Source organism: Acanthopagrus latus, chromosome 18 (assembly GCF_904848185.1).
Source record: "Acanthopagrus latus isolate v.2019 chromosome 18, fAcaLat1.1, whole genome shotgun sequence".
Classification (NCBI taxonomy): domain Eukaryota; kingdom Metazoa; phylum Chordata; class Actinopteri; order Spariformes; family Sparidae; genus Acanthopagrus; species Acanthopagrus latus.
In genome coordinates this window covers 18,960,821-18,987,084 of record NC_051056.1, presented here as the reverse complement: position 1 = coordinate 18,987,084, position 26,264 = coordinate 18,960,821, and the positions used below count along the sequence as shown (strand labels likewise).

Sequence of the window (26,264 nt, the reverse complement as noted above, 5' to 3'; positions counted from 1 at the left end):
GAATTCCATGAAACAGACAGCATTTTTTTAATTCATGAAGTTTCATTTCCTCATGAAAAGAAGCCTTCCGTGAATTCCCTTGTTGAAGGTCCAGTGTGTAGGATATGGATGCAAAATACCGAATATACTGCAATATTAATAATTATGTTTTCATTAATCTGTAATTGCAGTTGGATTTTTGTTCTTCATTGTACTTAACTAATGTGTGCAAAATGTCCTGCCGACAGTGCTAGTGCAAGTTTGATGTAAATATTTGATTTTACATGGAGGTTTACAGTTCGCACACTTTACACTACTTGTTTTATTTTCTTACTTCCATACCTATATCTAAATGTACTTTTATCTTTATATCTACAATCAGGTCAAATTATAAGTAGGAGGAAGGAAAGACTGACTGCCTTTTTTTTTTGGTTTTTGAGTTTCACTTTTCTGTATCAGAAAAATTCCCTTCAACACAGGAAGGATGATTCACGTGTCAATACAGACTATTTAAGACGACCCTCTGCCTCGACCCATCACAGTTCTTCTGTCAACAGATTTTGCTTGATAGCTTAATCTCTCAGCTACAACTATTACAGCCTCTATCATCTTTACCACACGTACCAAGATTTCTTTTTCTAGCACCAGTGTGATCTTGACTACAGAGGAACTCAACAATGTCCACCAGCATCGTGAAAGTGTTTCTTCTCCTGGCTGTCGCTGTCTGCATCTCTCAAGCCCAACGTAAGTTCTTATACTTTTGATACCTTTACTTATACATTCATTTCTTACAACATGAGGCTTGCTCTGTTGACAGGCAACAAAAGTAAAAGAGCAAAAGATTTATTTTTGTTCAATATGTTCAATATGTTTTGGTAGCTGTGATTTTAATTTCCTTTGTTTTTCCTCGTATTTGTCTTCAGGACATGGATTGGGAAAGCAGTGTCTGTGCTCAAGTGTCAAGAGGTTGGATACCTCTGACGTAAAGGATGTCCAGATCTTCCAAGCAACCGTCTTCTGTAACAGAGTGGAGATTGTGTAAGATACATTCAAATCTTTAATATTGTGGGAATAGTCTGCCTGCTTTAAGCAGTGATGTATCTGTTTATCTACTCCATTTGATAAAGAGATGATTATGTTGGTGCTTTTTCTTTTCTCCTCATCTCACCTCTACTTTCCATTTCAACAGTGTCACCACCAACAGCGGCTATCGCTATTGCCTGGACCCCAAGAGGAGACCAGTGCAGCAGCTCGTAGCTAGCATCATGTGAGTATTTTTACAGAACCCATCTGCAGAAAACATGACAGATGTTAATCTTTCAGTAAATGTTTATCAGATTAATAATAGCAATGAGTGACACGATGCCCCCTCCACGCTGTTGTGTCTAATGTATGTCCTTCTTGTTTTATTGTCACCTCTAGGAACAGACAGAAAGCCTCTACAGCCTCACCAACTACGTTCAGCTCCACAGCCGGCAGCAGCAGCACAGCTCGTGTCTGACTCTCTCTGTAACTCCTTCAATCAGTGAGAAGCTCAGATGACCTCTGACTGCAACAGAAGCACCTTCAAAGAAAGAAGATGTTAACTCAACTAAGCTTTTTGTTAATTTATCTTCTATTTATACGTTTGTGCACTTACAGTCAATCTTTATTTCCTTTGACTTTTGTGAATACATTCACATGTTGTGAACCCAGTTTTTCCTCCATTTTGTTCATTTCAGTTTTTTACTAATAAAAGATATAATCAAGAAAGCACTGAGTCATTGTTATCTGCACCTTTTCTCAGTAACGTGTATCAACAGTGCTCCCTTGTGGTTCAGGCCTGCAAATACAAGAACTACATCTCATTGTGTATGAAGTTGTCTTGACGCTCCGTTTTGTCCAAGTTTAGAGAAATTCCTGAAAATATCAGTCAGCTCTAATATTAAGACCCCAAAGTTTTTGATGTAAGAGGATTTCACAAAGAGTTAGGTCAGAGGCCTACTCATAATCTGTCAGCCTCGACAGGTTACGCACTCAAGCCCCACTCAGACGGTACCTTCTTTGTTAGTAGGTGTGTGACATTTCCTAACTTACTCAGTGGTTTGGGGTATGATACAGCACTTAGAGATACTTCAGGATAGTTAAGAAATTCTCAAGTACTACTCCTATGGGTGACTTTTCCTTTTATCAAAGTAATATTCTAACATGTCTTTACTTTTGCTCAAGAATGACTTTTGTGGAATTTTTAGCATTGTTGCCGACAACACCACAAAAGTTGTATTCAGTTTAGTCTTACAGGCTATCATCCCCCAAACCCATATCAGTTACACACACAGTGGTATTCATATTCTTTTTCATTCCTTGGACATTTAGCCCTACCACTGACCCTAATTTTGACCTTTATTAAGTGTAAACCTGCAGCCTAACCCTAACCCGTATGAACAGATTTTGGTGCCTACAAAGTGACATAAGCAATACAATGACACACAAACACTCTTTAGAAGTGTAGTATGCCTCACACATTCAGTAGAGGATAGTGGGCTATTTATTGAAGATCAAAACCTTAAACCTCACAGCAAACCTTATGTAAAATATTAAAGGAAAGGTTACAAGATGACAACATTAGGGATGCGCCAATCCAATAGTATCTGTATCAGTCCAATATCGAACAAAACTACTGGATTCAGATTTCTGAGAAGGAAAATTTTTTAATCCAATCTGATTTATAACGCTCCTATAAATGCTTAAACTATGCGCAACATGCTGTAAGGAGAGCAGTATGTGTCATGTGGCTGGCTGGACCGAACTACAGTGAGACTGTCATCCGTTTCTCTGCGCTGAGTCAAACCGCTGCCTCCAAGTGGACTGCGGTGATGACTCGAGACTGCAGTCAGCCCATAACAAGCACCCTCTCCTCCTGAAACAGATACTCAACTCACGTCTATGCAGGAAACCTGAGACAAAGATGTTTTTTAAACGTCTGTGTTCAGCTCTCAGTGTTTTTGTAGTTTATTACTGAAGCTCTTCAGTTTCTCTCATCCTGCTCGCACTTTCAAACATCTGCTGTGTTTTACTGTTTGCTGTGTTCACTTTCAGCTGTTTCAGGAGTCATGTTTAGATACTGCTGGGGAAAGCACAATGTTTCCTGTAATGCTGCTTCATAATAAAAGCTTTTGACTAAATAACGGGAGGCTTTTTTGTGAACAAGTTACATGAAATAAAACATGTTTATAACTGAATTAGCAGGGCAACTTTGTTAGGGGTTATTCTTTGGTAGAATTACAGGCATCGGGACAAGAGCGTCATTTGTTTAAGACACACCTTCAAGCAGGTAGTCCAGTTGTGATGAAAATGCAAAACACCGGCTGTGGCAACTCAAACCAAGTAGAGCAAGGCCAGCAGATGTAACGGAAAAACAGCGACAAGTGTGCGGGTTCATTTTGAAATGTTTGGAAAACGCTGATAATGTTAGTTTCACAACTAACATCTGGAGCTCAGACATGTACACAATGTCATCACTAAGTCTGATGGCACAGTGGATAGATTCACGCTTTAATTTGCAAAAAGCAGTGCCGCACTTATGTCTTGTATTTTAGACTGCGATTATGATACCTTCATCATAAATATTCTGAACTACAGCTTGAATTTTTCAGATACATTTTGAATGTTTGAAAACCAGCTGGGTTAATACATCACTAACTGTGCGCGCTTGTGATATTTTCCCAGAAAAGTCGACACCTACACCCAGTGCACATCTCTGCACATCCCGTGTATTAAAGCAAATGTAAAGGCTTTCATCAGTGGGCCATAGGCTCAATCATCCTAGTGCAACCTCATTCGACGATAGTATAATATAGTAGATTAGTAGTAGATAGTATTTATTCAGATGAAAATCTGCAAGATTATTACTTTAAGCATGTTTTTTATAGGTTAAGCAAATGCTTTCATACAGATGTGGCTTTGTTATTTAAGAGAGGGGGAAAGGCTGTATCGGTTTGATATCAGCAGATACTCCATGTTCTCTTATCGGTATCGGACATAAAAAATAAAAAAAAACAGACAAGATGTTGTCGTTCACTATAGTAATAGTATTCCCATCCGCAACAGCAGATACAATAACATTCAGCTGTCTGGACAGACACCAAGAAATGCCATCAACATAAAACTGCAAAATCTGAATTCTGACAGTTTAGATTCCAGTCTTGTCCTGTCATCATTCATCGAAGCGAGGAAGATGCAGGTGGATTCCAGCAGACAGTGAGCGCAGACAAGGCTGATAAGGGGCAGTGATAAGTGATAGAAAGGCTCACCATAACACAAGATTACAAGTTAGAGTGGCTGCATTTTACAATAATAAGGAACTATCGGGAGAAAAGAGTGAATTCTATGAAACAGACAGCATTTCTTCAATTCATCAAGTTTCATTTCCTCATAAGAAGCAGCCTGCCGTAAATGCCTTCGTTAAAGGTCCAGTGTGTAGGATATGGATGCGAAAACTGAATATAGTATTGGCAGAAATTGAACATAATGTAATATTAATAATTATGTTTTCATTAGTCTGTAATTACAGTTGGATCTTTGTTCTTCATTGAACTGAAGTAAGTTTGAATTAAATGTTTGATTATACATGGAGGTTTACAGTTCGCACACTTTACACTACTGTTTTTATTTTCTTTTTTCCATACCTAATATCTAAATATACTTCTATCTTTATTAAATCTAAAATCAGGGAGGAAGGAAAGACTGAATGCTTTTTTCCCTATGTTTTTTGAGTTTCACTTCCCAGTCTCAGAAATTTCACAAACACAGGAAGGATGATTAACATGTCAAAAGAGACTATTTAAGACGAACCTCTGCCTCGACCCATCACAGTTCTTCTGTCAACAGATTTTGCTTGATCGCTTAATCTCTCAGCTACAATTATTACAGCCTCTATCATCTTTACCACACATACCGAGGTTTCTTTTTCTAGCACCAGTATCATCTTGACTACAGAGGAACTCAACAATGTCCACCAGCATCGTGAAAGTGTTTCTTCTCCTGGCTGTTGCTGTCTGCATCTCTCAAGCCCAACGTAAGTTCTTATACTTTTTATATGTATATATACTTACATCACTTACAACCTGAGGCTTGTTCTGTTGACAGGCAACACAAGTAAAAGAGAGAAAGATTTATTTTTGTTCAATATGTTCAATATGTTTTGGTAGCTGTGATTTTAATTTCCTACAGCCTCACCAACTACGTTCAGTTCCACCCCCACCAGCAGCAGCAGCAGGTCTACCCAGGAACCCACCTCTGTAGCAACGTCCATGTTGTCTGTTTTCAAAGGTAAGTACGCTGTGCTGCATTCACGGTGTGACGGAAATTCCCTGTTCCCATGTTTGCTAGTCATTCTTTCAGCCTTTTCAAGTTCATGTTTCTATTGTTTATGTGTAACAAATGGAAAAATACTGTGGATATCAATTCATGTCAGCAACTACCAAAATTATGACCGAGTTAACGAGTTCTTTTCGTTAACTATGTTCAATATGTTTTGGTAGCTGTGATTTTAATTTCCTTTGTTTTTTTCTTGTATTTGTCACCAGAACTTGGATCAGGAAAGCAGTGTCTGTGCTCACGTGTCAAGAGGTTGGATACCTCTGACGTAAAGGATGTCCAGATCTTCCAAGCAACCGTCTTCTGCAACAGAGTGGAGATTGTGTAAGATACATTCAAATCTTTAATATTGTGGGAATAGTCTGCCTGCTTTAAGCAGTGATGTATCTGTTTATCTACTCCATTTGATAAAGAGATGATGATGTTGGTGCTTTTTCTTTTCTCCTCATATCACCTCTACTTTCCATTTCAATAGTGTCACCACCAACAGCGGCTATCGCTATTGCCTGGACCCCAAGAGGAGACCAGTGCAGCAGCTCGTAGCTAGCATCATGTGAGTATTTTTACAGAACTCATCTGCAGAAAACATGACAGATGTTAATCTGATTAATACTGATTAGAAATAACAGTAATGAGATACATGATGCCCTCTCCACACCATTGTAATGTGTCTTAAGTGCGTCCTTCTTGTTTTATTGTCGCTTTTAGGAACAGACAGAAAGCCTCTACAGCCACACCAGCTCCAATCTGACTTTCTGTAACTCCTTCAATCAGTGAAAGCTCAGTTGACCTCTTATTGCAACAAAAGAACTATAAAAAAAAAAACTGATGTGAAATTAATGAAGTTTGATTATTTGTATTCCACTTCTTTTCTTGTGCACTTAGAGTATATCTCTGTTTTTTTTCCTTTGATTTTTAACTAATACAACTAATAAAACGTTGAAAGGGGCAGTTCTTGGTTCAGTGTGTTACATATGTAGGCAGTCCTCCCAGAAAAATGTGGGTTTTTTTTGTGATTGTTGCGGGCAAAAATCCTTGATTATGGACGATTATGGCACGTTCCTTAAAAAATGCGAAAAATATTCAGGATATTCATGCATTTTTTTTGCGATGAAATTTTGGGAATTTGCTAAAATGTAGTAAATTTGCAAACATTGCGGGAATATATATCTAACTAAACATAACTAAATATATAACTCTTGTATATAACTAAATATCATTGGGCTGTATTATGTAAACACACACACACTACACACAAGCAAACACACACCATACCACAACAGCACACAACACACCGCACACAAAGTCCAGGGTAACCTACACCAAACTGCAGTATAATTACACTACAATTCTACTGGCTATCTAACCCTAACATTAACTTAAATCCACACACAACATACTTGGAAATCTCATTCACACTCACACACGCCTCTGTGTGTTTCAAGTACATTTGCCCAAGCATCATACTTAAGTGGGGTACTTGTACTTTACTTGAGTATTTCCATTTTCACTTCTTTATGATCGTCTGACAGGCCAGTATTGGTTCAACCCATAGAATAAGTTTTTTAATTGCAACCATACTGTCATTGAGCATTCATTTTCCCTTGCAGCTTACTTGAAGTGTAACTATAGCCCTTAGTCAATATAAACATTATCAGCATGAAAAACACCTTCTATGAAGGATTTAACAATAATAAACAATTTTAATGTCTAAACCTTGTGTTTGATATATTTTTCCTTGGTTTCAAATTACTTAATAATCCTGAAATATTAAAAACCTTCAAGAGTGTAATAACAGGGTAACTCTGTTGTGTTTCAGTTGGTACCTGTGATGGCGGGAATGCTGGAACTCATATAGAAATCCACATTGAAGCCGCAGGTCGGGAAACTTAGTGAACAGCGATCCAACAATGTTCTCAAAAACTTCTTCCCAGAGGCAGCGTCATGGCCAGAGACCCACCCTGAGGCTTGGTCCTGCACCGACTCCTCCGTCCCGCAGCAGCACTTGGCGACATCCAATGTCCAACTCTCCTGACGATGCTAACCGCTAGCAATGGTTAGCATCGCACAACCGTTGCTAGCTCGATTTCATCCTGGTATTCAGCTCTAACTTCTAACTTCTAAAACATGTTCGGTTACACTCTAAACAAAAGAAACAAGCACTTGCTTAAACTCCCGGTTAATAACGGTAACTAATCCTGTTTCATAAAATTATCTGAACGTTTACTTGGACTTCACGTCCTTCCCCTTCCCATTCTTCTCTTATTTTCCATGTTTTTTCTCTCGTCCCGCCCCTCTAACATTCCGAAAGGTTAACCTCCAGGACATGATTGACACCTGCCCAAACAAATGAAAACCCAAATAAGAGAAAGCGGAGATGTTCAAAGGCCTTTCAAAATATAGGACAATTGTGGATCATGCTAACAGCAGCAATACATGTATGGGTTCACAATCACATCAGAACACTTTACGGAAATAAATGCAATGAAACCCATATACACAAATTAGAAGGGTGCTACATTTATAACATTGTTCACTGGTGGACCCCTGTGCCCTCATTTTGAAAAGGGAGCTGGCCTCTACAGTGGCCAAGTGTGCAAGAGGATTTTAGTACCCTCTTCATCCCATTCTAAATAGTTAATAGTCAAATGTGACTTTTAAGTACAGAGCTCTGCCACATAATAAAACAATTATCATCTTTACCAGGTTTTGGAATGGTGTCACTATAAATGTATCCCAACTTTCTATGAGCTGGTGCACTTTTTATAGTGCTTGCCAATGGCCCTCAGACAGCCTGCCACTGTTGCCAAGTGTTAAATATCAGAGGGAGGTGCACTCTAAGGAGTCTTCAAGACCCATTAATGGGTCATACCAGTACTTACATATATCAGATACCAGAGGACACCAAAGCTGACTACACTCTGGGACTACAGGTCTGTAGCAGCAAGCCAACACCATGACCATGTGTTCCCGCTCAGCTCTGACAGGGGCGGGTCAGATCGGTTCAGTCTTATAGGCTGTCACCCTCCACACCCATATCACTACAGACACAGACACAGACACACACACACACACACACACACACACACACAGTATTCATTGCCTTTCACTCCTTGGAGATTTAGCTCCTCTAACCTTAACCCTAATCCTATTTTTAACCTCATTTAAATGCAATCCTGCAGTCCTTCACCATTCCTCATTGGTTCCAGAGCTTTTTTGGCCCCAAATGGGAACTGAGCATCTGTTCGATGTCACTGTCTGATCATATACAGATATTGGTGCCTACAAAGTAACCTAAGAAATACAAGGACACACAAACACACTTAGGAAGTTTAAGTATGCCTCACACATACAGTAAAGGATGGTGGGCTATTTAATGTGAAGATCAAAACCTTAATAAAACTTCACAGGAAACCCTCTGTGACATGACAATAATATGACATCCGAATTCTTCTCACGCTTAACAATTCAGTCTTCCCAAACGGGCTGCACGGTGACTTTAAGTTTGTGAGGGTGATCACTTCCTGCCGGCTCCGCTGACGGAGACGCGCGGCGGCTGCATGGTTCTGCGCGGACGTCCCCTGCAGCGCCGCTGTTTACTCTGCATGTCCAAAAGTCATGGATGAAGCAGCCGATAAGCAAACATACAGTTTTTCCGAACAGCCTGTCGGGATGATGCGACCGTGACAGAGAAATCGCTGCAGCTGAGGAATAGCATTTCACCGGGAGAGGATTGGAGACGCAGGCAGGTCGAGGTGAGTGTTAAATACATGACGAGATGTTGTGCTCCATGTGAGCGCTGCAGACTGGACACTATTTTAAATACTGACAGTATTAATGCTATTAATGCATGTAGAGATGACGCAACATACCGTCGGATAGCGTCAGATCTTTTACTCCATTTAGAAACAACATGAAAAGTAACTGTTAGGCTGTGATCGCTGTTTACAGATCATTGTGCGGTGCTCCCAGACGCCCATTGCGTGATTTCGGTTCCTGGTGTTCCTTTTTTTTTTTTTTTTTTTTTTTTTTTTTTTGCAAGTCACTGTATTTGTCTCCTCGCGGCGCTGACGTGAACCACAGCAGATGGAATATCAGTCAGCTGTCCGGACAAGACGCCAAGAAATACCGTCGATAAAGCTACAATATTCTGACAGAGTTTAGATTCCAGTCTTGTCTTGTCATCATCCATTTGATAGGGAAGATGCGGGGGGTACCAGCGGACAGTGAGCTCAGACAAGGGCTGATAAAGGAGCAGTGATAAGAGATAGAAAGGTTCACCATTAGACAAGAGGACAAATAAGAGTGGCTGCACAGAGTGAATGCTATGAAACAGACAGGGTTTCTTTAATTCATGAAGTTTCATTTCCTCCTGAGAAGGAGTCTGTTTTAATGCACACTCTGGCTGTTTTCCACTGAGCAGAGGAGAGGCCGGTTCATGAGGGTGACTCTTGTACATAAACTGATATCAATGTCCATGCTGTAACCAGACTCCTTGCTTCTATTTGCAGCGGGTCAGAAACTGAACGCTATGCACTGTGCACAGTAAATACAAGCCTCTGATGCGTTATTCTCTGACATAACCACGGTTAGGTTGACAAAAAATAATCCGTGCGTGTGTTTCTTCATCGGCCTCACTTCTTTCCACAGCGACTTGATGAAGTGCTGCACACACTTTGCTCCCTTAGATTCAGGCCTATCTGTCTGTTTTAACGACCCGGTTAACACTTTGTGATGTCATGTGATGAAGTGTTCAGATTCGGATTCCAAAGCAAAGCAGAGTGGGCTTCCACACCGCCAACCTCCAGACTGTCCTGTGGTCAGCCCCACAGATCTGCTGTCAACATGGCTTCACGGCAAGGAGACATTCCAGGTAGATTTAACGCTTAGATACTTGGACATGTGTGGTCATCTTTACACGATTTAACTTGTGAAATGATTGCTGGTTTTGTGGAAGTTAACTGAAGAAGTTTCTTTGTGTAAAAAGTAAAACGCAGTTCAGACGTTCTTCTCTTCTCTCCCACCTTTCAGCCCTTGAGTCTGGCACGCCGCCTGGACTTTTCGGTGCCCTATCATCACCGATCGGAATGACTCGGCGCAACACCAGTTACGACGAGCTCATGGAGGCCCCCATGCACTCGCCGCCTGCAGACTTTAGTGTCAACATCTTGTGGAAAGACCCTGTGATCCCACAGCACAAGTTCAGAAACACTGCAGAGGTGATTTCCACCAGCCCAACTGTTTAGTAGTTGCCTGAACACTTTGTTGTTTGTGCTGTCCTGTGTGAAATTCGGCGCGTGGCTGGGCACATTTGATTTTCTCACCTATTTGTTATGTAACTGATTCGTAGGCTAATCCTAACAGTGACTATACTTGTGTGACCAGGAAAGCGAGAGTGGTGGGAAGCCCCTGACTTTCGAGGCGGCAGCGACAGCCAAGTCCCCAGTGCCTGTTGTGAAAGCCAAAGCCACCTCTCTAATGAGCTCGCTTATGATCAGTAAGTGGACGAAAACAACTGAGTAACATGATTTAATAACATATATTTACGTTTTCATCTTTTACATACAAGTTATAAAGTCACTGATAAATGATTTCATCACAGCTTTATCAATGGTTGCCTAAGTGGCTGCTGCCCTGGCTGCCAAACATGGATAAACAATCTTCAGAGTTACCAGCAGCAGGCTATAATGGAGTGCAGCATATTAAAAATTCAACTAATTTTGTATCCACTGTTAACTGTTTCTTCACTTAGAGCAGACCCAAGAGAGCCTGCAGAGGTTTGAGCACCAGGCAGGGCTGACAGACGCCAAGTATTCTCCCCACAAGGGGCTCTCGGCCGAGGAGACTCGCTTTCACCGGCTTGGTGATGGCACACTGCCAGTGAGTATGAACAAATGTGAGGAGGAAGACTTGATTTGCCAACGAGCAGTGAAAAGTTCCTCTCTCCCTCGAAGAATAACAGCAAATACCTTCTCACAACCAAACGTGTGAAAGGTGCGTTAGAGGGCAAAATGTTCACTAAAAGTTCAAGAGAAATCTGAACTTACTGCCTCGTTTACTGCTGGTTCATCACAAAGTTGAGGCCTGATGAAGTCTCTTTAGGCTGAAATTGCATAACAAACCAGGGATAAGCATGGCTGTGTGAGAGTTTTCAATGTCTTTTTTTGTTGTTGTTTTATTTTAATTTTTATTTATTTATTTATTTTACCATCAGTTGGTACCTGGTGAATGTTGACCAGTTGCAAAGTTTATCGGGCAGATCCAGATTGAGGGTTTTCCAAAAGACTGTTTTAGAAAGTCACAGAGGAGTCCATACGGACAGCACCTGCGCCTGTGTGGATGCACAAAGGTTGTGTTTTCTTTCCTGTTTACTTTTGCACAGATTCCCTGCCCGCCATGACCCACTCTTCCAGCGCTCACATTTCAAGGGTTGTGTCAGAAGTACAACAGTCCATAGTGCTGTGGTGTTATTACGTTATAAAGGCATCAAGGTTCAGTTATTTGTTACTTTACAACACCGGGTTTGCACAACGAACTGTAATATGTAGCTCATCCATGCTGCACAACATATATACAAATTTATAATACCATAAAAGTAAACATAGCCTACACACATAGCTACATTATACACATTATGAGGACTGTATTACTACGAAAACAATTATGATGTTTGCATCATTATTTAAAATAATCAAGTATTATTGTGAGAAACTAAACACCATCTTGTTGAAGCCTCCAGGGTGACTGCGGGGTAAACATGGAAAAAAAAAAAAGTCTTGATAAACACATTACGTAATCAGCTCCGCAGCCTGCAGCTTTTACCAGCAGTGTTGCCAGGCAACGCCCTTAAATGAAACGAGCCACCTTATTTTCTGAAACGGCCCAATCACGGAGCTCGTAACAGAACGAGCAACACTCTGGAGGCCTACTGCGGTGTGTACAGACGGTATCGTCTGTGTTTTCGACGAATAACTAGTCCCTTAAACTTGTTAAAACTGCAAATTATGGACAAAATGAAGGAATCTATCGGACTGGAACGCCAAATAAATGTTATCATAAAAAGGTACGTGAAGGAGTTATTATGTTACGTGGTTTGTACCTTTCGGCAGGAGAGAAGGCCGTTAGCAAAGCAGCACTGTAGGCTAGCTGGCAAAACCCGAATCAACAAACTAGCTATAGCCGGCGATAGCTCATTAATTCCGCGGACTACCATTTTTCAGCCCACGTTTCCTGTAGTGTAACCATTGTTGAGCTCAGAGACAGAAGCTGGCGTTGATTCAAGAAGCGTTAGCTCTGTGTGTGGCTTGGTAGCATCATACACAAGATAAAGTGAGCTATTATGTGGCACCGTTAGCTTAACACCTGCTAACTAACAGTGCATATAACGGTCGTATTGCTTAACGGCAATGGGTTTACCGAGAGGGAAAGAAATGATGTGCTGTCCCCACAACTGAAATGGTTTTGAGACTTTTGTTTCGTGTCTCAATATTATTTAGGAAACCGTCATGTCCGTATCCACGCCTGCTTCCTGTGGTACACAAGACACGATTTGTGCTTCTCAGATATTGTCATGTAAGCCAGCTCCATGACAATGAATGACAGGCACAAACTGTGGCTGCTTCCACTTGTCCTCACGCGTCACGCTTATTTTAAAACATATTCCACACTAGACCCACTTCTACTGTCATCAGTTGATGATAGAACGGTTTTGGAGTGAATTAGGAACCACCATTAATACCCCAGAAGCACTTGGTCCAACATGAAAGATGTTTTTGTTTGATTTTCTGTCTCAGTGACTCAAAGACTTTCTAAATCACACAAATAGTTTAAAATTGCTGAAATGTAGTTGGGTCCTGATTTGGAATATTCTGGTCAAGCAGGGTAGGAACATGATACCAAATAATGTATTTGGATCTAAACCATAGGGGAGCTGCTTGTCATTCATTTTCAGGATGGCCTTCCCTGACCAGAGTGCAGGGCCACTTGTGCAAGATTGATATGAGTTAGGAACAAGGTTCAACATATGGGTCGGATTGTACCCATAGTGAATACAGACTGAACATCAAAGATGTTTTTCCAGAGACCGCTTGAAATAAATCTTAATGTCATGCCATGTGTGGTTGATCATGTATTTCGGTTTGTTAGAGTTATGTGGAAGTAGCTTTTGCACATGATGTTATTGTTTTGAATGGAAGAACTGTGATACAAAATCAGAGCATTCACTTTGGCTGGTGGTGTTATCGGGAGAGCAGGCAGTTTTTTTAGTTAGGTTGAAGCAGTTGTACATGGTTCAACATAAATTTATTATATTTTCACATTATTATTATTATTATTATTATTATTATTATTATTATTATTATTATTATTATTATTATTTATATTATATAGTTATATTTTCTACTTTTTAAAATAGCTTATATTGTTAATTTGTTATATTTTCTATTTTTTAAAATAGTTTATATTGCTAATTTGTCATATTTTAACTTATAGTCATTTGATGCATGCACCAACATCACCACAACAAATTCCTTGTATGTGTAAAATCGTACTTGGCAATAAAGCTTTTTCTGGTTCTGATTCTGATTCTGATTCTGATTAGAGCGATTGTCTTCTGGGTCTCCTCTCTCTTTTCCCAATTACATCACAGGTCACAGGCTCTGAGGGTCTTTGATGCACTTTATGATGCAGGTTCAGAAAAACACTGGTGACCTTTTGCATAGTGTGTTTAGAGAATGTTTGCTCTTCAAAATTGATCGATGCTGTGTTTCTGCTGTTAGCCTAACATGGACATGGGGAAAAACATGTCAGAGATTTGCTGCTTTGCTTGAGTAAAAAATAAATGGGCAGCCAACTGTGGTTTTAAAAATGTAAATGCTTTTTTAATCACTTTCTACTATACACAATGATTTCAGATCCGTTAAGGATTTTCTTCAAGTGTCATTTTGTTTAATTGCTTGTTTTTTTTTTCTGTCCCTGCAGAAGTTGAAGATGCCAAGCGGGGACTTCAAGGAGGACAGGCTTACAACATCAGCACAATCCACCCCAAGTGGCACCCCCTCCGTCACCCCCTCTGTCACCCCCAGTGTCACCCCCTGTGTTAGTCCCCACACATCACCGGCTCTTACTCGCAGGTAGGCATCATGCTACTAAATGTTTATCTCGTATTGTTATTGATCTAAACCCAAATCCGAAATGGTTGGAACTCAAACCCCTAATAGTGACATACCTTATTTCTGAACTCGTAACAACAAGCTTGTATGTTCATGTGTTGGCCTTGCTTGGCGGGAATACAGGTCCTGGTTCCAGCTGAGTCCTGCACCATTTCTTACTACCCCAGAGCTCAACAGTCCCTTCCCCAGCACAGACATGGGAGGAAATGAGGGGGGAGGAGGAGAGAGATGGAACTTTTTTGGAACTCGATCTGTGGTACAGAAGTCCCCCACTGACCCTGGCTCTGACACCAGCACAGGTGAGAGATTTATACCCATATATGCATCTGGATTTTGGCTGTGTTGCAGCTTTTGATAGCATAGATTCTCCTGCCAGTAGGTTGAACTCTGTGCTACGACAAACTGTGGTGAGGCCCCTGTTTTTTGTTTTTCCTCTGAATACAATAGTGATGGTTCAACTGCCAACGATGAACTGGTTGCAACTGAATAGTCATGCCAAGAGACAACATGCTATGTTTAATCCACAAGCTGCGTTCCAAATGTGATCAGAAGGGAACCCCTACAGTACCACAGAAAAATCAGGACACAAGATGGGACCCTGTAATGACTTGTATTACTAGTCTTGTTATTTTAATTGCAAGACTAATGTAGAAAGAAGCATGTTGGACCTCTGAGCATATCTGGTTGTGGTTTAAAGTTGGCTATTTTTATATCTGAAACCACACCCACTAGTGATGTCATATGGACGTGGAGCACACCTGCACACCACTGCAACAATGTGAGAAATAAACTACTGAACATTAGCAAAAATAGGACTTTGAGTGTTAAAGTTATTCTTCAGGATCAAGAACCTTAAGCTGCAGCTAGATTTAGCTAATTAATGACACCATCCTCCTCTTCCCCGTCTCTCCTGCAGGATTCTCACTGCAGTCCTACTTCGGTATGCAAAAGTCCTCCACCATAGATGGCACCAACACCCAGGTCAACTTCACAGGAGAGAACCCTGCTAACTTCATGCCCCCCAAGATTGAAATCTCAGGCATTGAGGCAAAGCGGGTGCCCCCACGGCCACATAAACTTAAACCTCGGGACATGAATGTTTTAACACCTTCAGGCTTCTGAAACCGGTCGAGCTGTCCAGTGACAGCTCTGTTCATCAACTGTTGTCCTGTCTGCGTCTGATTTCTCATTTATTTTCCTACCTTCCTTTGTCCTCTCTGCCTCCCTGCAAATTGGCTGAGGCTGAGAGGAATGAGGACCACCTTGTAGTATTAATGCTCACCAGCCCCAGTGACATCACTGCACTGTTACCCCTCCTAGTGGGCCAACTAGGTGGATTGCAATTTTCTTCTAGTGCACATCATCCCTTTCCTATTTCTTCCAACTTAATGGTCCAAAATAAAACATCATATGAAGTAACGTCATTTGTCATCAATTAAGATGGCACTGCTTTGTATTATTATTGTTCTGTCACATAAAGGGTGCATTGAATGCATTGCCTTGTCCTTGTTCTATTGTCAGTGATGGCAGCATGAGCTTGAAGTTGTTGAAATATCTTATCAGTCCTTAGCTCAAACTAATAACTTTTGCATTGCCTCATATACTAAAACTGACAAGCTATTTCAATTCCTAATTCTCAGTTGCCTCTTTTTTTTATTTTCAACAAGCTCACAAATGTGTAGTTGTGTAGTGCTCTTCTCTGTTAGCATGCAGAGTATAGCGTAGTATGACTGATATTGTGCCTAAACTTACAGCTTGTTTGCTTTCTTGCCATCTAAGCTCAGCTTTTGTTTTGGTTTTTTATATGTGTGATTTTACTGTGTGAGAGAGTATGACTGCTGACCTGAAGTGTTTTTTTTTTTTTTTTTTTGTATTATTTCAACTGAAGTGTTTTCAAATTGTTCTGCTTTAAATCAACAATTTTTCTTTCTAATAGTAGCTAGTATGTTGGTTTTATCACATTTTTATATTTCAGCACAATATTGTTTCAGCGTGCTATAAAAATACAAATTATTGAAGTGGTCATTTTCAATTGATCGTTTTTGGTGTGTGTCACAATACATGAGCCCCTGCTGTTTTGAGAAGTTGATAAATTCCAAGTAAGTAATTGCACAAGGGAGATTGTCTCCCACTTACATCTGTAAATAAATCTGATATTAAGAAGCAGAAATGGTTTACTGGTTGCTTTCTTTATGCAAAATGAAAGTTATGGATGTGAAATATGTGTAAGTGCCCCTCTCCTTAAGTTAACTGTGCAGTCTACAGATAGCATATTAATACAGTTAAGGTGCAATATGTAAGAAGTAAAACATTACTTATCATCCACCTACAATGCAGGACTGAGTTCACTCCCATGACAGCTTAACAACCATTCACACCTGGACTCACCTAGCCTTAGCAACCCACATGAAGGTCAGTCAGGTCAACGACCTACAAGTGGCCCCAACGACTCTGAAAACTCAGCTCACAGGTGTGTGATGACACACAAAGAGCTTAAAAGCCTGTCAACTCCCCTCCAGTTAGTTAGAACAGAGAAAATCTCTTGGATCAGAGTGGAAACATCTTCAGGAAACTGAGTCAAGTCCAGTTACCTACAATACAGCATGTAGATATTTCCTTACATATTTATAGTTTTTAATAATCCCGCAGACCATAAATTGGGGGTGTGGGTGTGATTCGGAGGTTCTTGGAACACATGAAAAACAGACATTCCTCATACATTTTCCTTGTAAAAAAAAGAAAAAAAAAATATCCACTGGCACCAACCTGAATTTTCCATTGCACTGCTACCAATGCATAAAGGTGAAATTTGACCCTTGTGCTGATAAAGTGCAATGATTTTACAACCCTCAGTTACCACCATTGACCAGAAGATGGTGTAACAGGCTCAACATGAAATCACAGTGTTTCATGCGTTCCTATGATGTTATGTGTTTTTTTTTACTGAGATAGGCTCTAGATTAAATTCACTGAAATCAAATAACGTATTCTATAAAGCGAGACAACTTTGCCCTAAATTAAAAGTGCGGTAGATAACGAGGAAATTAATTTTTGCCTGGCAGACATGAAAGGAGGGCTGTAATTTTGTCTGTTGACTAATCCACCAGGTCATCTACTGTGTAAACATAATATTGATAGACTTCTCCTACTGTGTCAGAGACGCTGATGATGTCGGAACAGCAATTATTATCAAGCAGAGCCGCACAATAGCCCACCGCCCAACCTCCTCCCTCCACATCAGAGCAAACATCCAGGCAGACACACAATGAGCCCACAGGTAGAAACAGCAGAGGGCAGAGTCCCTCCCCCCGCGGGCTCGCTCAGCCATGAACCGGGTGAGTTTACAGCCCTGTAAAAGCTCTCAGCAGTTACTGTCTGATGCTGTCTTCATTGTGTGTGTCTGTGTGTGAGTGAGTGTTAGTGTGGAGAGATAGGGCAGCAGTGTGTCTCTGTGTATGCTTGTGGTTTTAGAGCAGGGTGTGCCTGTTGCTCTCGTTTTAATTGCTGTCAGAAACAGACCATGGTGCAGATACACAGCATTTACATCGTACAGAATGAGTCCATGATGAATCTCTGTGTCTGTGCCTTGAGTTGAGTCCAAAACATCGCTTTCTTTCTCATCAACATTTCAACTTTGATTTCAAATTATCCAGAAATTAGCCGGAGCTCCCAAAGGAACCCCTTCTCTACTTAATTACAGGCCCCCGAGCGTCCACCTGGTTTTTTCAGGTGGTGCTACAGGGGTGAAGGTGAACATCAAATGAGAGAGGCGAGTCCGGACAGAGAGCTGTCAGTCAGAAGCTGGAGGTGGACGATCGTTAGTGGCAAATACAGTGATGGATAGAGTGATAGGAGATGAAAGGCAGAAAGAGGATGGTGGCGAAGAGGACAGCGCAGCAACGGAAGAAAGAAACTTAGTACCAACACAGTCAACGTGACAAAACTTCTAGTACATGGCACATAAACAACTGTTCAGTGATGTGTCAGAAACAAAAAAACTGTAGACACACCCACGGCAGTAAAGCAAAGACATGCGAAACAGTGGGTGGGGGAGTCTGGGAAGGACAGAAACAGAGAAATGGAGAGCAAAGGGTGGAGTGCCCCAGCAGCCATGACATAATACAGATGTCTCTCTTTCTCTCACCCTCTCTCTCTCTCTGGGTCCAGCATGACGTGGTCCCATGGACCCCCTCCTTTCTCGGGTCCCCGCCCCCCCCCACCTCTGCTCTGATCCCACACAAATCATGTGGCTCACTCACAGATGTGCGAATGATGGCAAACGTCGCCCCACCAGAGTGACCGCGCACCAAAACAAACAGCAGAGCCTCATCTGCAGCCTCAAACGACACGCTCGCTTACTCATCCGTGTTTTGAAAGACCAGTCTGGCCGTATTCCTTCCTTAACAACCTCAAAACAGTGACTTTCAGTCCACAGACTGTATTTTAGCTCCTTTGCCCTCTATGACACAACTTCCTGGGTCTGGAAATACTGCGATAATGCCAGCGGCAGATTGCAAGAAACCACAAATATTTAAGAACTTTCAGAGCGGCTTGCTCCAGTGACCCAGCTTGTCAGTGATACAATGTGTGTTAATGAATGTGCTGTGGAGGAAGGTCAGCATTGACGTACTTTAATCTCACACATGGAGGAGTGGCAGAGTCTCTTTGTGTCAAGGTGACTCTTCAAGTACACAACACATCAGATACCTGAGCTGCACAAAGCAAAATCCTCGAAGGCTCCGGTGATGTTAAGCACGTGTTCCTTTCTTCTTTGCCATCATCTAGATGTCAGATGCTAAAAAAGATCAAGATGAATTATGGACGGCGTTTCATTTCTGCCTCAGTCAAAATGACTAAAACAAGGGATGAAGGGATTTGTTGACATCAAGACTTTTATTAAACTCATCCGACGTGACTCAAGCAATACTGTTCCCAGATGGGTCAATGCTCTAAAACTCCATTTAAATTCTGTTAAGACGTGTTTGTGATTCCCTTCCTCATCCTCTCACTCTCTCCCGGAGGCTATAGCGACAGGCAACCGCCATTACCTTGAATAAAATTACAGATTATGAGAACAGTTTTGCCATTTTTAGACGTTTTGATTCGGAAAAGTTACATATTATATCTTTAAGTGACACTAAACGAAGCAGCTGGGACGATATAATAATAAAGACAGAGAAGACATTATTACTGGAATAACACTTCATTTACAGCAACTCCCAACTAGTGTGGCGAGCGTCACTGACCACAGCGATGACTCACGTCGTCTTTTTTTTTTTTTTTTTTTTTAAAGGTAATTTGGTTATTCACACGATGACAAACAGCTGGTGATAAAACCCGACAGGGGATTTTAAGGGGGTCCCTTCTGACGTGTGCTGCCGCTGGGTGGGACTCGCTGTGTCGTATGTTACGCGAGCCGACTCCAGAAACACATCTGGGGCTGATTCACAGCACGCTGGCCTGGAGGTGAACCCACAGAGCCCAGAGGGACCCAAGCGAAGCCGATGGCTGCCTTCAGGTACTGTGTCCCGGATAAGTTAACATCAATCATTGCCCACTATACCTGGGGATAGGGTTACAGCTTTACGGCCATTAACACTGATGTAGGTCATGCACAAAAATCAAATCAGCGTGCTTGTGTTATGCAATTGAACGACTGCCGTATCTCATAAATTGAAACGGCCTCTGTTACAGCTCTCAGCTTCTCCATGCTGCTGCAGAAGAAAGGTGTGAGGTCACATTTTCACATATCAATTCAAAGTTTTCCTATAAAATTATATTTGTCACATGTGCAAAACCATTTGCTTAAAATACAGCATCATATCCTGAGCCGATCTCTTTTTCTATTTCCTACCGATTTAAGACTATCAGAAGCTTTTTTGAGTTGTACCCCAGATAAATCTGTAATATTACTTAATATTACCCGAGTGTTCATTGGCAGTGGTGGTTGTTTAACAATGAAGACAACAATTCCCATTCCCATGATCCCATGCTATGTCTTTTGTTGCCATAGTTCTGATTGAGAGACCCCTAGAGGCAGAAATGTCATACTGTTCGTTTGACGTAGTCCATTCCATTACATGGACACTAATATTCCACTGTTCATCAGAATGCGCCCCAGTAAGAATAAAAATGCCTCATGTTAACCCCTCAGACTGATCCAGTCCAGCCAGTGTAGTGGTGTAAATCTTTGATGTTAAAACCAACACAAAAATTAACATGTAAACCTTTAATCTGATTGTTTCTCTTTGGTCAGAATAAAGATATTCTTTCTGCTCATGTCCGCCATGTGTGGGGGAAATATCAGCAGTGACGTTTCCTGGAGACACAACTTATTTGTTGGAGGTCTTCTGGGAGTTAAAGAGTGTCGAAGGCCCCGTTGTTTGAAAGGCTCAAAACAACAAGTTGTTCAGACAAGACGAACAAAGCCGGAATCCACCTAACCGCCGACCAAATCAAGAACCGCTGCAGAAGTTTGGTGACCTAATGGTGGAGCGATGCCTGGCAAACGTAACTTGCTCCGGTGTGGATGTGGGTCTGAGGCTCCTGTTCCTCCTCAAGAGGGTGGCGGCATTACGTTAACACTAACATCACAGCATCAGCTAACGTTAGTTCAATAAATATGGAGGTAAAGCGTGTGTGGACGGACGCAAATGAATGAGTAAACTCAAGTCGCCAGCTCATCGTAGGGCCCTCGCTGATGAGCAACATGGGGTTCAGTATCTCACGCAAGGACACTTCAACATGCAGTTCAGCCCAGCCCAGGATTTGAAACAGCAGCCTTCTGATCACTAGTCGACCTGCTCTACCCCCTGAGCTAAATCAGAATGATTTTAATAAGACTGAAGAAATACTGTTGATGTAAACACAGCTGCTGTTTGTTTTGTGCTTGTGTACTGTTTGTGTGTGTGGAGAGGAAACACCTTCATGCACTACACAATGTTTCATCCGTGCGCTTGGTTTTGACTATTGTGCAGCTGGGGACGAAACAATCAATGAATATACTGAAAATGTTACCTGTTTCATGTAACTCCTGTCTCCAGCCTCTGGCCGCGAGGCTCTGTGTGTCTGTTCCTCAGGCATTCTCCTGCCATCCCCCACTGAGAAAGAGAGAGAGAAGCAGAGTGTGTTGTTGGGCCCTCATGCGCTGGCCGCCAGGGCCTAACATGAAACAGATGTGGAAAGGGAGACCCCCCCCCCAACCTCCCTCCCTCTACTACAACAAGGTCTGAGCCGTCAGCTGAAGGTGCTCAGCTTACTGGAGCCACATCCGGTTGATGCTTGAAACATTTGTTTAAAAGGTGCCAGTGTCGAACAACTCAAGAGAAAAATACCAGAATCGGCCTGTATGTGCATGTTCAAAAGTGAAAACAAGTGTGACATGACTCATTTCTCGGATGTGCTGCTGTGAGAGATGAATTAGATATCCATGACCGAATTGTGTTGTGCAACTAACCAAAGTGCATGTAGCTTTATAAACTTCGACACGTCATCCAGGCTGTATTGTTTCCTTATTGAGTCCAGCCAGAGATTAAGGCGTCTCCATCCCCCATTTATATCAATGACTAGTGTTTATTTGTTTTTATGCGGTGTGGGTGTCAAGAGTTGTCCACCCTTTTTATTATCATGAAGGGCATCACTTCATTTTGAAAAAGTGGTGGAGATGTAAGGTCTTAGACATATGCGTGTTTTAACGGGGATCAGAATGAGGTCAGAGATGAAAATTAGGGTTTTGCATGGCATACAAAACACGCTGACCATTGACATTTCTTGGTGGATGCTATTTTTCCAGAACATGTATGAGAAATCATGTGAAAACATGATGAGGACAAACCAGTTTCCCCGGTGTTAATGACACAGAGGATTAGAATTCTTTAGGGATCATTGAAACCAGTTTATCCAGATGTAACGTCATGAATGTTTCTGACATAGTTACTGCCCCAAGTTAATAACTTTCTATTAAATTACAACGTGGTAGCTGCAATTAGAGAGGATGAATCACAGCACGTACGCCCACAGGAATAGCTTGGCCCCTGATAGGGTCAGGTCAACGGGCCCCTGCCAAACCTGCTTCACTATCAACATCATCCCTTTTCTCAGAGGTGGTGGCGGCTCCTACACTGATTCTAGGGACTTGAATGTAACCTGGCTGAGAGGAGAAGAAGTTATAACTTATTATAAGTCGTTTGATCCTGATCTGTGTCGAAAGCAATTGCCAGCTCCCTTTTCTTTCTACCATGACTTGTCATATTATGTACATGTGAATGGTCCGTTGCTTTCAGTTTATGTGTTTTACCTACGTATGTGTGTGTTTTCTTTTCTTGTCCGTGTAAAGGGCTAAATTCCAGTAAATTGTGTGGAAAAGTACTGAAATGTGAGATTCATCTGCAGGGAGGTTTCATTTATATGTTCGAAACAGGCTACAATTGAATAAAAGCAACAATAAATAAAGTCGTGTTAATAACATATAGTGAGTTTATTGGCTCAGAGCAAAATTTGCCTTTTGTTTATGGGATGCAACAAGCCCAAATAAAGCTTTTCCCCTCACACCCCTCTATAAACGGGTGGCCCTGAGCACAGGGCATTGAAGTCAAGTCAGAGTAGACCGCAGGAGTGAGAAGTCTCAACAGCTAAAAGTGTAGACGAATCAAAGTGTCCTTGATGAGCTGTAGCAAAGCGTGCCTATCATTTTATATCATCGTAGTAGTTAAGGAACTTTTGATCTTTGGGGTGGATCTCGTTGGATAACAACGTCATGGTGCACACTCAATTATACCTATTAATCCCTTAAGCAGGGGAGGAATGTGGTTCTTTGGCTTCTGACACTGGCTCTCACTCACGCACATCCGAAGCACACCTAAACATATGCACTATCTACATAAAGATATATAAAGAAAGATCCTATAAACATATGTGTGTGGTCATCTTTATCGGTATGCAAATGCAGTATTTAAAAACAATACTTGGGAAGAAACATGCAAAACAGTCATGCAGGTATTAAAACTAATATCCAGTGTATGTAACTTGGCGTAGCGTCACTGCGGCGCGGAGCTGGGAAACCACGCCAGATCGTACCTCTTCTGTACACGCACAACAGGCCACACTGAGCAGTCCGACATCGTGTTCACATATGGGCTGATGTGGTTTGGACAAAGCGAGGTGAGGCGTGTGACTTGGCAAGACGCTCACACATTCCTCAAGCGGAGATGTGGACAGTTCAAGGACATGATGTGGATAGAGAGAGCACACCACCGCACCTCTAGTCTCTGATTCTAGTCTTGTGCCTGTCTTAGTCACATATATATATACATATTTTTTTTTATTCCACGTCTTCCTGCCTACACACCGTCTCACTCACCGTCTCTCTTCCTGTGTGTCAACTCAGCTGCCTGTGGCTGACCCTCCTACTGAGACACAGGCAGACGGAGATAAGCAGTGTCTCCGACTGTATCTCTGCCTCTCACTGACATCTTTCATGTTTTTATATGACTTCCAAGGTAGTTTATTTATTAATAATAAATATATTAGATTAGTTTATACAAGAATGAAATCTCCCTCAGTATCTGTCTTCAGTTGCAGTGGCAATAAATCCATATACAACTGTTAGTTTCTATCAATAACGACGGCTCTAAATGTTGCCTGGCACCAGATCTGAGCTGCGGTCAGACCTTTGCACAGGGTGAAAACCTGAAGCAGTAGCAGCAATCAAGGTGATAAGCTTGAAAAAACTTAGGGTAAGCGCAATGTCTTTATCCTACAAATGTGAAACCGCTCTCTATCATCAGGTTCCTTCCCTGAATTTAGTTTTTAAAGTGCTCAGGGGTTCTTTCAAGCTATTTTTGTTCTCCTGGATCGAAACGCACCATTTAATACCATCGGCCATGATGCAAATGAAGCAGGTATCATTTCCTGCTGGTAAATGCTGACAAGACGGAGATAACGACCAGAGGTCAGGAAAGCGAAAATACCCAAACAGCCCTGGTTACTATTCTGTAAGTCAGCGTTGCCGAAATCTTGGTGTTGTTTTGGGACAAAACCTCAGCCGAGACGACACGTATTGATTCAGCGGTTCAATCCTGCTTCCGCCGCTCCAGAAGCAAGAAACAAGGGTTAGATCATTTCTTTCATCCAAAATATGGAAACTGTTATTCACGTCTTCCTCACCGGTTGGTTAGACTTTTGTTATTCTTTGCTGTCTGGCATCAGGAAAAAAAAAAAAAAAAAAGAAGAAGAAGAAAAAATCCCCCTCCCACCTCCAGCTCATCCAAAAACTCCGCTGCCAGGATTTTGACTCGAGCTGGTAAACCACATTACATCGACCCAGGCTTCCTCACACTACACCGGTTACATGGTGGTTTTAGAATTGATTTCAAGAGTTTATTGCTATATGTCCCTTCCTGCTCACTTGGATCTTCTGGTGTGTCACTCCTGGTCACTCCAACACCAGCATTTTTACACAAAGGTGATTGAGTCTTTGCAGCCCTAAGAGAGGGCTCAGAGAGTTTGGCGGGACGTGCCTGAAGAGATCAGGGCTGCGAACTCTGTCTCGCCCTTCAAATCACTTTTAAAAACTCACTTTCAGTGATTTATTTAATTTATGATGTTTCAGTTGGTTTTCCTCTTTGTGTTTTATCATCTTTTAAGTGTTTATGTCTGTTTTATTGTATTTGCGTTTCAGATGTGATCAGTTTTTTATTGTTTGGCACTTTGTAACTGTGTTTTGAAAGGTGCGATATAAATCCATCCATCCATCATCTGTACACATTATATGTACGCCGCTTAATCCTCTACAGGGTCGTGGAGAGAGTCAGACACCAGCCTTTAAAGCTCAGGCGAGGTTTGAACCCACAACCTATATAATTATTATATATACATCAGTAAATCTGTGTTATCCAGTCATGTGTAAAGTCAACAGTTGTGTCATCGCCATGTAAAGTCTACGTGGAATAAAGCCAGCTTATCTGAATGAGCTGTATCCGTCTGATGCCTGGGACTTCAATAAAACTGCTTCCCCGGTAATCATTTAACAGGAGTCTATAATAAAATAATTTTTTTATTGAATTATAAAATGCTTTCAGTTTAGAAACTTAGGCTTCCAGGGAAGAAAAGGTTTCAGAGTCCAGGAAATGTTCAGAGATGACAGGAAAGCAACCCGTATAAGTCAGGATGGGAATAAGAGAGGTCAAAATTTCCAGGTAAGATTTCTGGCCATCCTCATGCCACTTGAGATTAGATCTTCTTTTTGAAATATTTTTTACCCCACACAGCCAGCAGCAAAGTGGAATTACACTTCATCATAACAGAGAAGCTCCTCCTGACAAAGGCATGCATGGAGGTACGGGGCCCTTTATCTGTGTGTTCTCATCAGGAAATTGGAGGTGAATTATTTGGGACAGTGAGTAACCGTAACACCAAGTGACTACTGAATGACCCTCAATCAAGGAGTGATAAGATGACCCCAAAAACAATGCCCCTTCCTGTTTTGGTTTGCAAAATGGCGGACGTGCCCTTTTGTGCCACGATTCAGCTCAGTGGCAGACCGCATAGCATAGTAAGAGGGAGACTTTGAAAGCGAGGGAACCGATCTCTACGGGTGGATGGTGTCGTTTTTTCTGCAGCCATTAGGGTGTCGCAATCATCATTTTCTTCAAGAATGATATGTTTAAGCCAAAAAGTTGTGTTTTGTCAGGTGAAGTAAAGGCTCGTAGTATAATCTGCTAAGATGTACTTAATGCACAGAAGTGAAATACTCATTCT

General features: G+C 41.6%; 3 protein-coding genes and 2 long non-coding RNA genes across 6 annotated transcripts; 3 read left to right on the top strand and 2 right to left on the bottom strand.

Moving 5' to 3' along the window:
* Positions 1-497: 497 nt before the first annotated feature.
* Positions 498-1,731, top strand: LOC119007272 (platelet basic protein-like). Its single transcript, XM_037076827.1, has 4 exons — positions 498-723; positions 903-1,017; positions 1,169-1,246; positions 1,402-1,731. Exons 1-4 carry the CDS (start codon positions 657-659, stop codon positions 1,478-1,480), a joined length of 339 nt encoding a protein of 112 aa, XP_036932722.1. The 5' UTR covers positions 498-656; the 3' UTR covers positions 1,481-1,731.
* LOC119007277 lies at positions 807-1,560 on the bottom strand. The gene is made up of 3 exons (XR_005071080.1): positions 1,431-1,560; positions 1,148-1,269; positions 807-996 (listed from the first exon to the last, which is right to left on the bottom strand). It is a non-coding gene; the product is annotated as an uncharacterized LOC119007277 (long non-coding RNA).
* Positions 1,732-4,779: 3,048 nt separating the features above from the next.
* Positions 4,780-7,291, top strand: LOC119007271 (C-X-C motif chemokine 6-like). 2 transcript variants are annotated; one of them, XM_037076826.1, is made up of 5 exons: positions 4,780-5,035; positions 5,191-5,289; positions 5,547-5,661; positions 5,813-5,890; positions 7,157-7,291. In XM_037076826.1, the coding sequence occupies exons 1-5, from the start codon at positions 4,969-4,971 to the stop codon at positions 7,167-7,169; spliced, it is 372 nt and encodes a 123-aa protein (XP_036932721.1). In that variant the 5' UTR covers positions 4,780-4,968; the 3' UTR covers positions 7,170-7,291. The 2 variants fall into 2 exon arrangements, with proteins under 2 accessions (XP_036932721.1, XP_036932720.1); XM_037076825.1 differs by lacking the exon at positions 7,157-7,291 and adding an exon at positions 6,046-6,288 and having other exon boundaries at positions 4,786-5,035.
* Positions 5,297-12,400, bottom strand: LOC119007279. The gene is made up of 4 exons (XR_005071083.1): positions 11,559-12,400; positions 11,385-11,440; positions 7,164-9,580; positions 5,297-5,640 (listed from the first exon to the last, which is right to left on the bottom strand). It is a non-coding gene; the product is annotated as an uncharacterized LOC119007279 (long non-coding RNA).
* Positions 8,953-16,677, top strand: LOC119007269 (putative monooxygenase p33MONOX). The gene is made up of 8 exons (XM_037076822.1): positions 8,953-9,092; positions 10,088-10,210; positions 10,369-10,556; positions 10,723-10,834; positions 11,090-11,217; positions 14,317-14,468; positions 14,631-14,806; positions 15,424-16,677. The coding sequence occupies exons 2-8, from the start codon at positions 10,183-10,185 to the stop codon at positions 15,627-15,629; spliced, it is 990 nt and encodes a 329-aa protein (XP_036932717.1). The 5' UTR covers positions 8,953-9,092; positions 10,088-10,182; the 3' UTR covers positions 15,630-16,677.
* Positions 16,678-26,264: the final 9,587 nt, after the last annotated feature.

Bases quoted from the DNA above. Each gene is read 5' to 3' on its own strand.
- LOC119007271 (XM_037076825.1), top strand. From the start codon at position 4,969: ATGTCCACCAGCATCGTGAAAGTGTTTCTTCTCCTGGCTGTTGCTGTC. The intron at 5,662-5,812 runs GTAAGATACATT...CCATTTCAATAG, and splicing joins TGCAACAGAGTGGAGATTGT to TGTCACCACCAACAGCGGCT. The intron at 5,891-6,045 runs GTGAGTATTTTT...TGTCGCTTTTAG, and splicing joins CAGCTCGTAGCTAGCATCAT to GAACAGACAGAAAGCCTCTA.
- LOC119007269 (XM_037076822.1), top strand. From the start codon at position 10,183: ATGGCTTCACGGCAAGGAGACATTCCAG. The intron at 10,557-10,722 runs GTGATTTCCACC...TTGTGTGACCAG, and splicing joins AGTTCAGAAACACTGCAGAG to GAAAGCGAGAGTGGTGGGAA. The intron at 14,469-14,630 runs GTAGGCATCATG...GCGGGAATACAG, and splicing joins TCACCGGCTCTTACTCGCAG to GTCCTGGTTCCAGCTGAGTC.
- LOC119007272 (XM_037076827.1), top strand. From the start codon at position 657: ATGTCCACCAGCATCGTGAAAGTGTTTCTTCTCCTGGCTGTCGCTGTC. The intron at 724-902 runs GTAAGTTCTTAT...ATTTGTCTTCAG, and splicing joins CTGCATCTCTCAAGCCCAAC to GACATGGATTGGGAAAGCAG. The intron at 1,247-1,401 runs GTGAGTATTTTT...TGTCACCTCTAG, and splicing joins CAGCTCGTAGCTAGCATCAT to GAACAGACAGAAAGCCTCTA.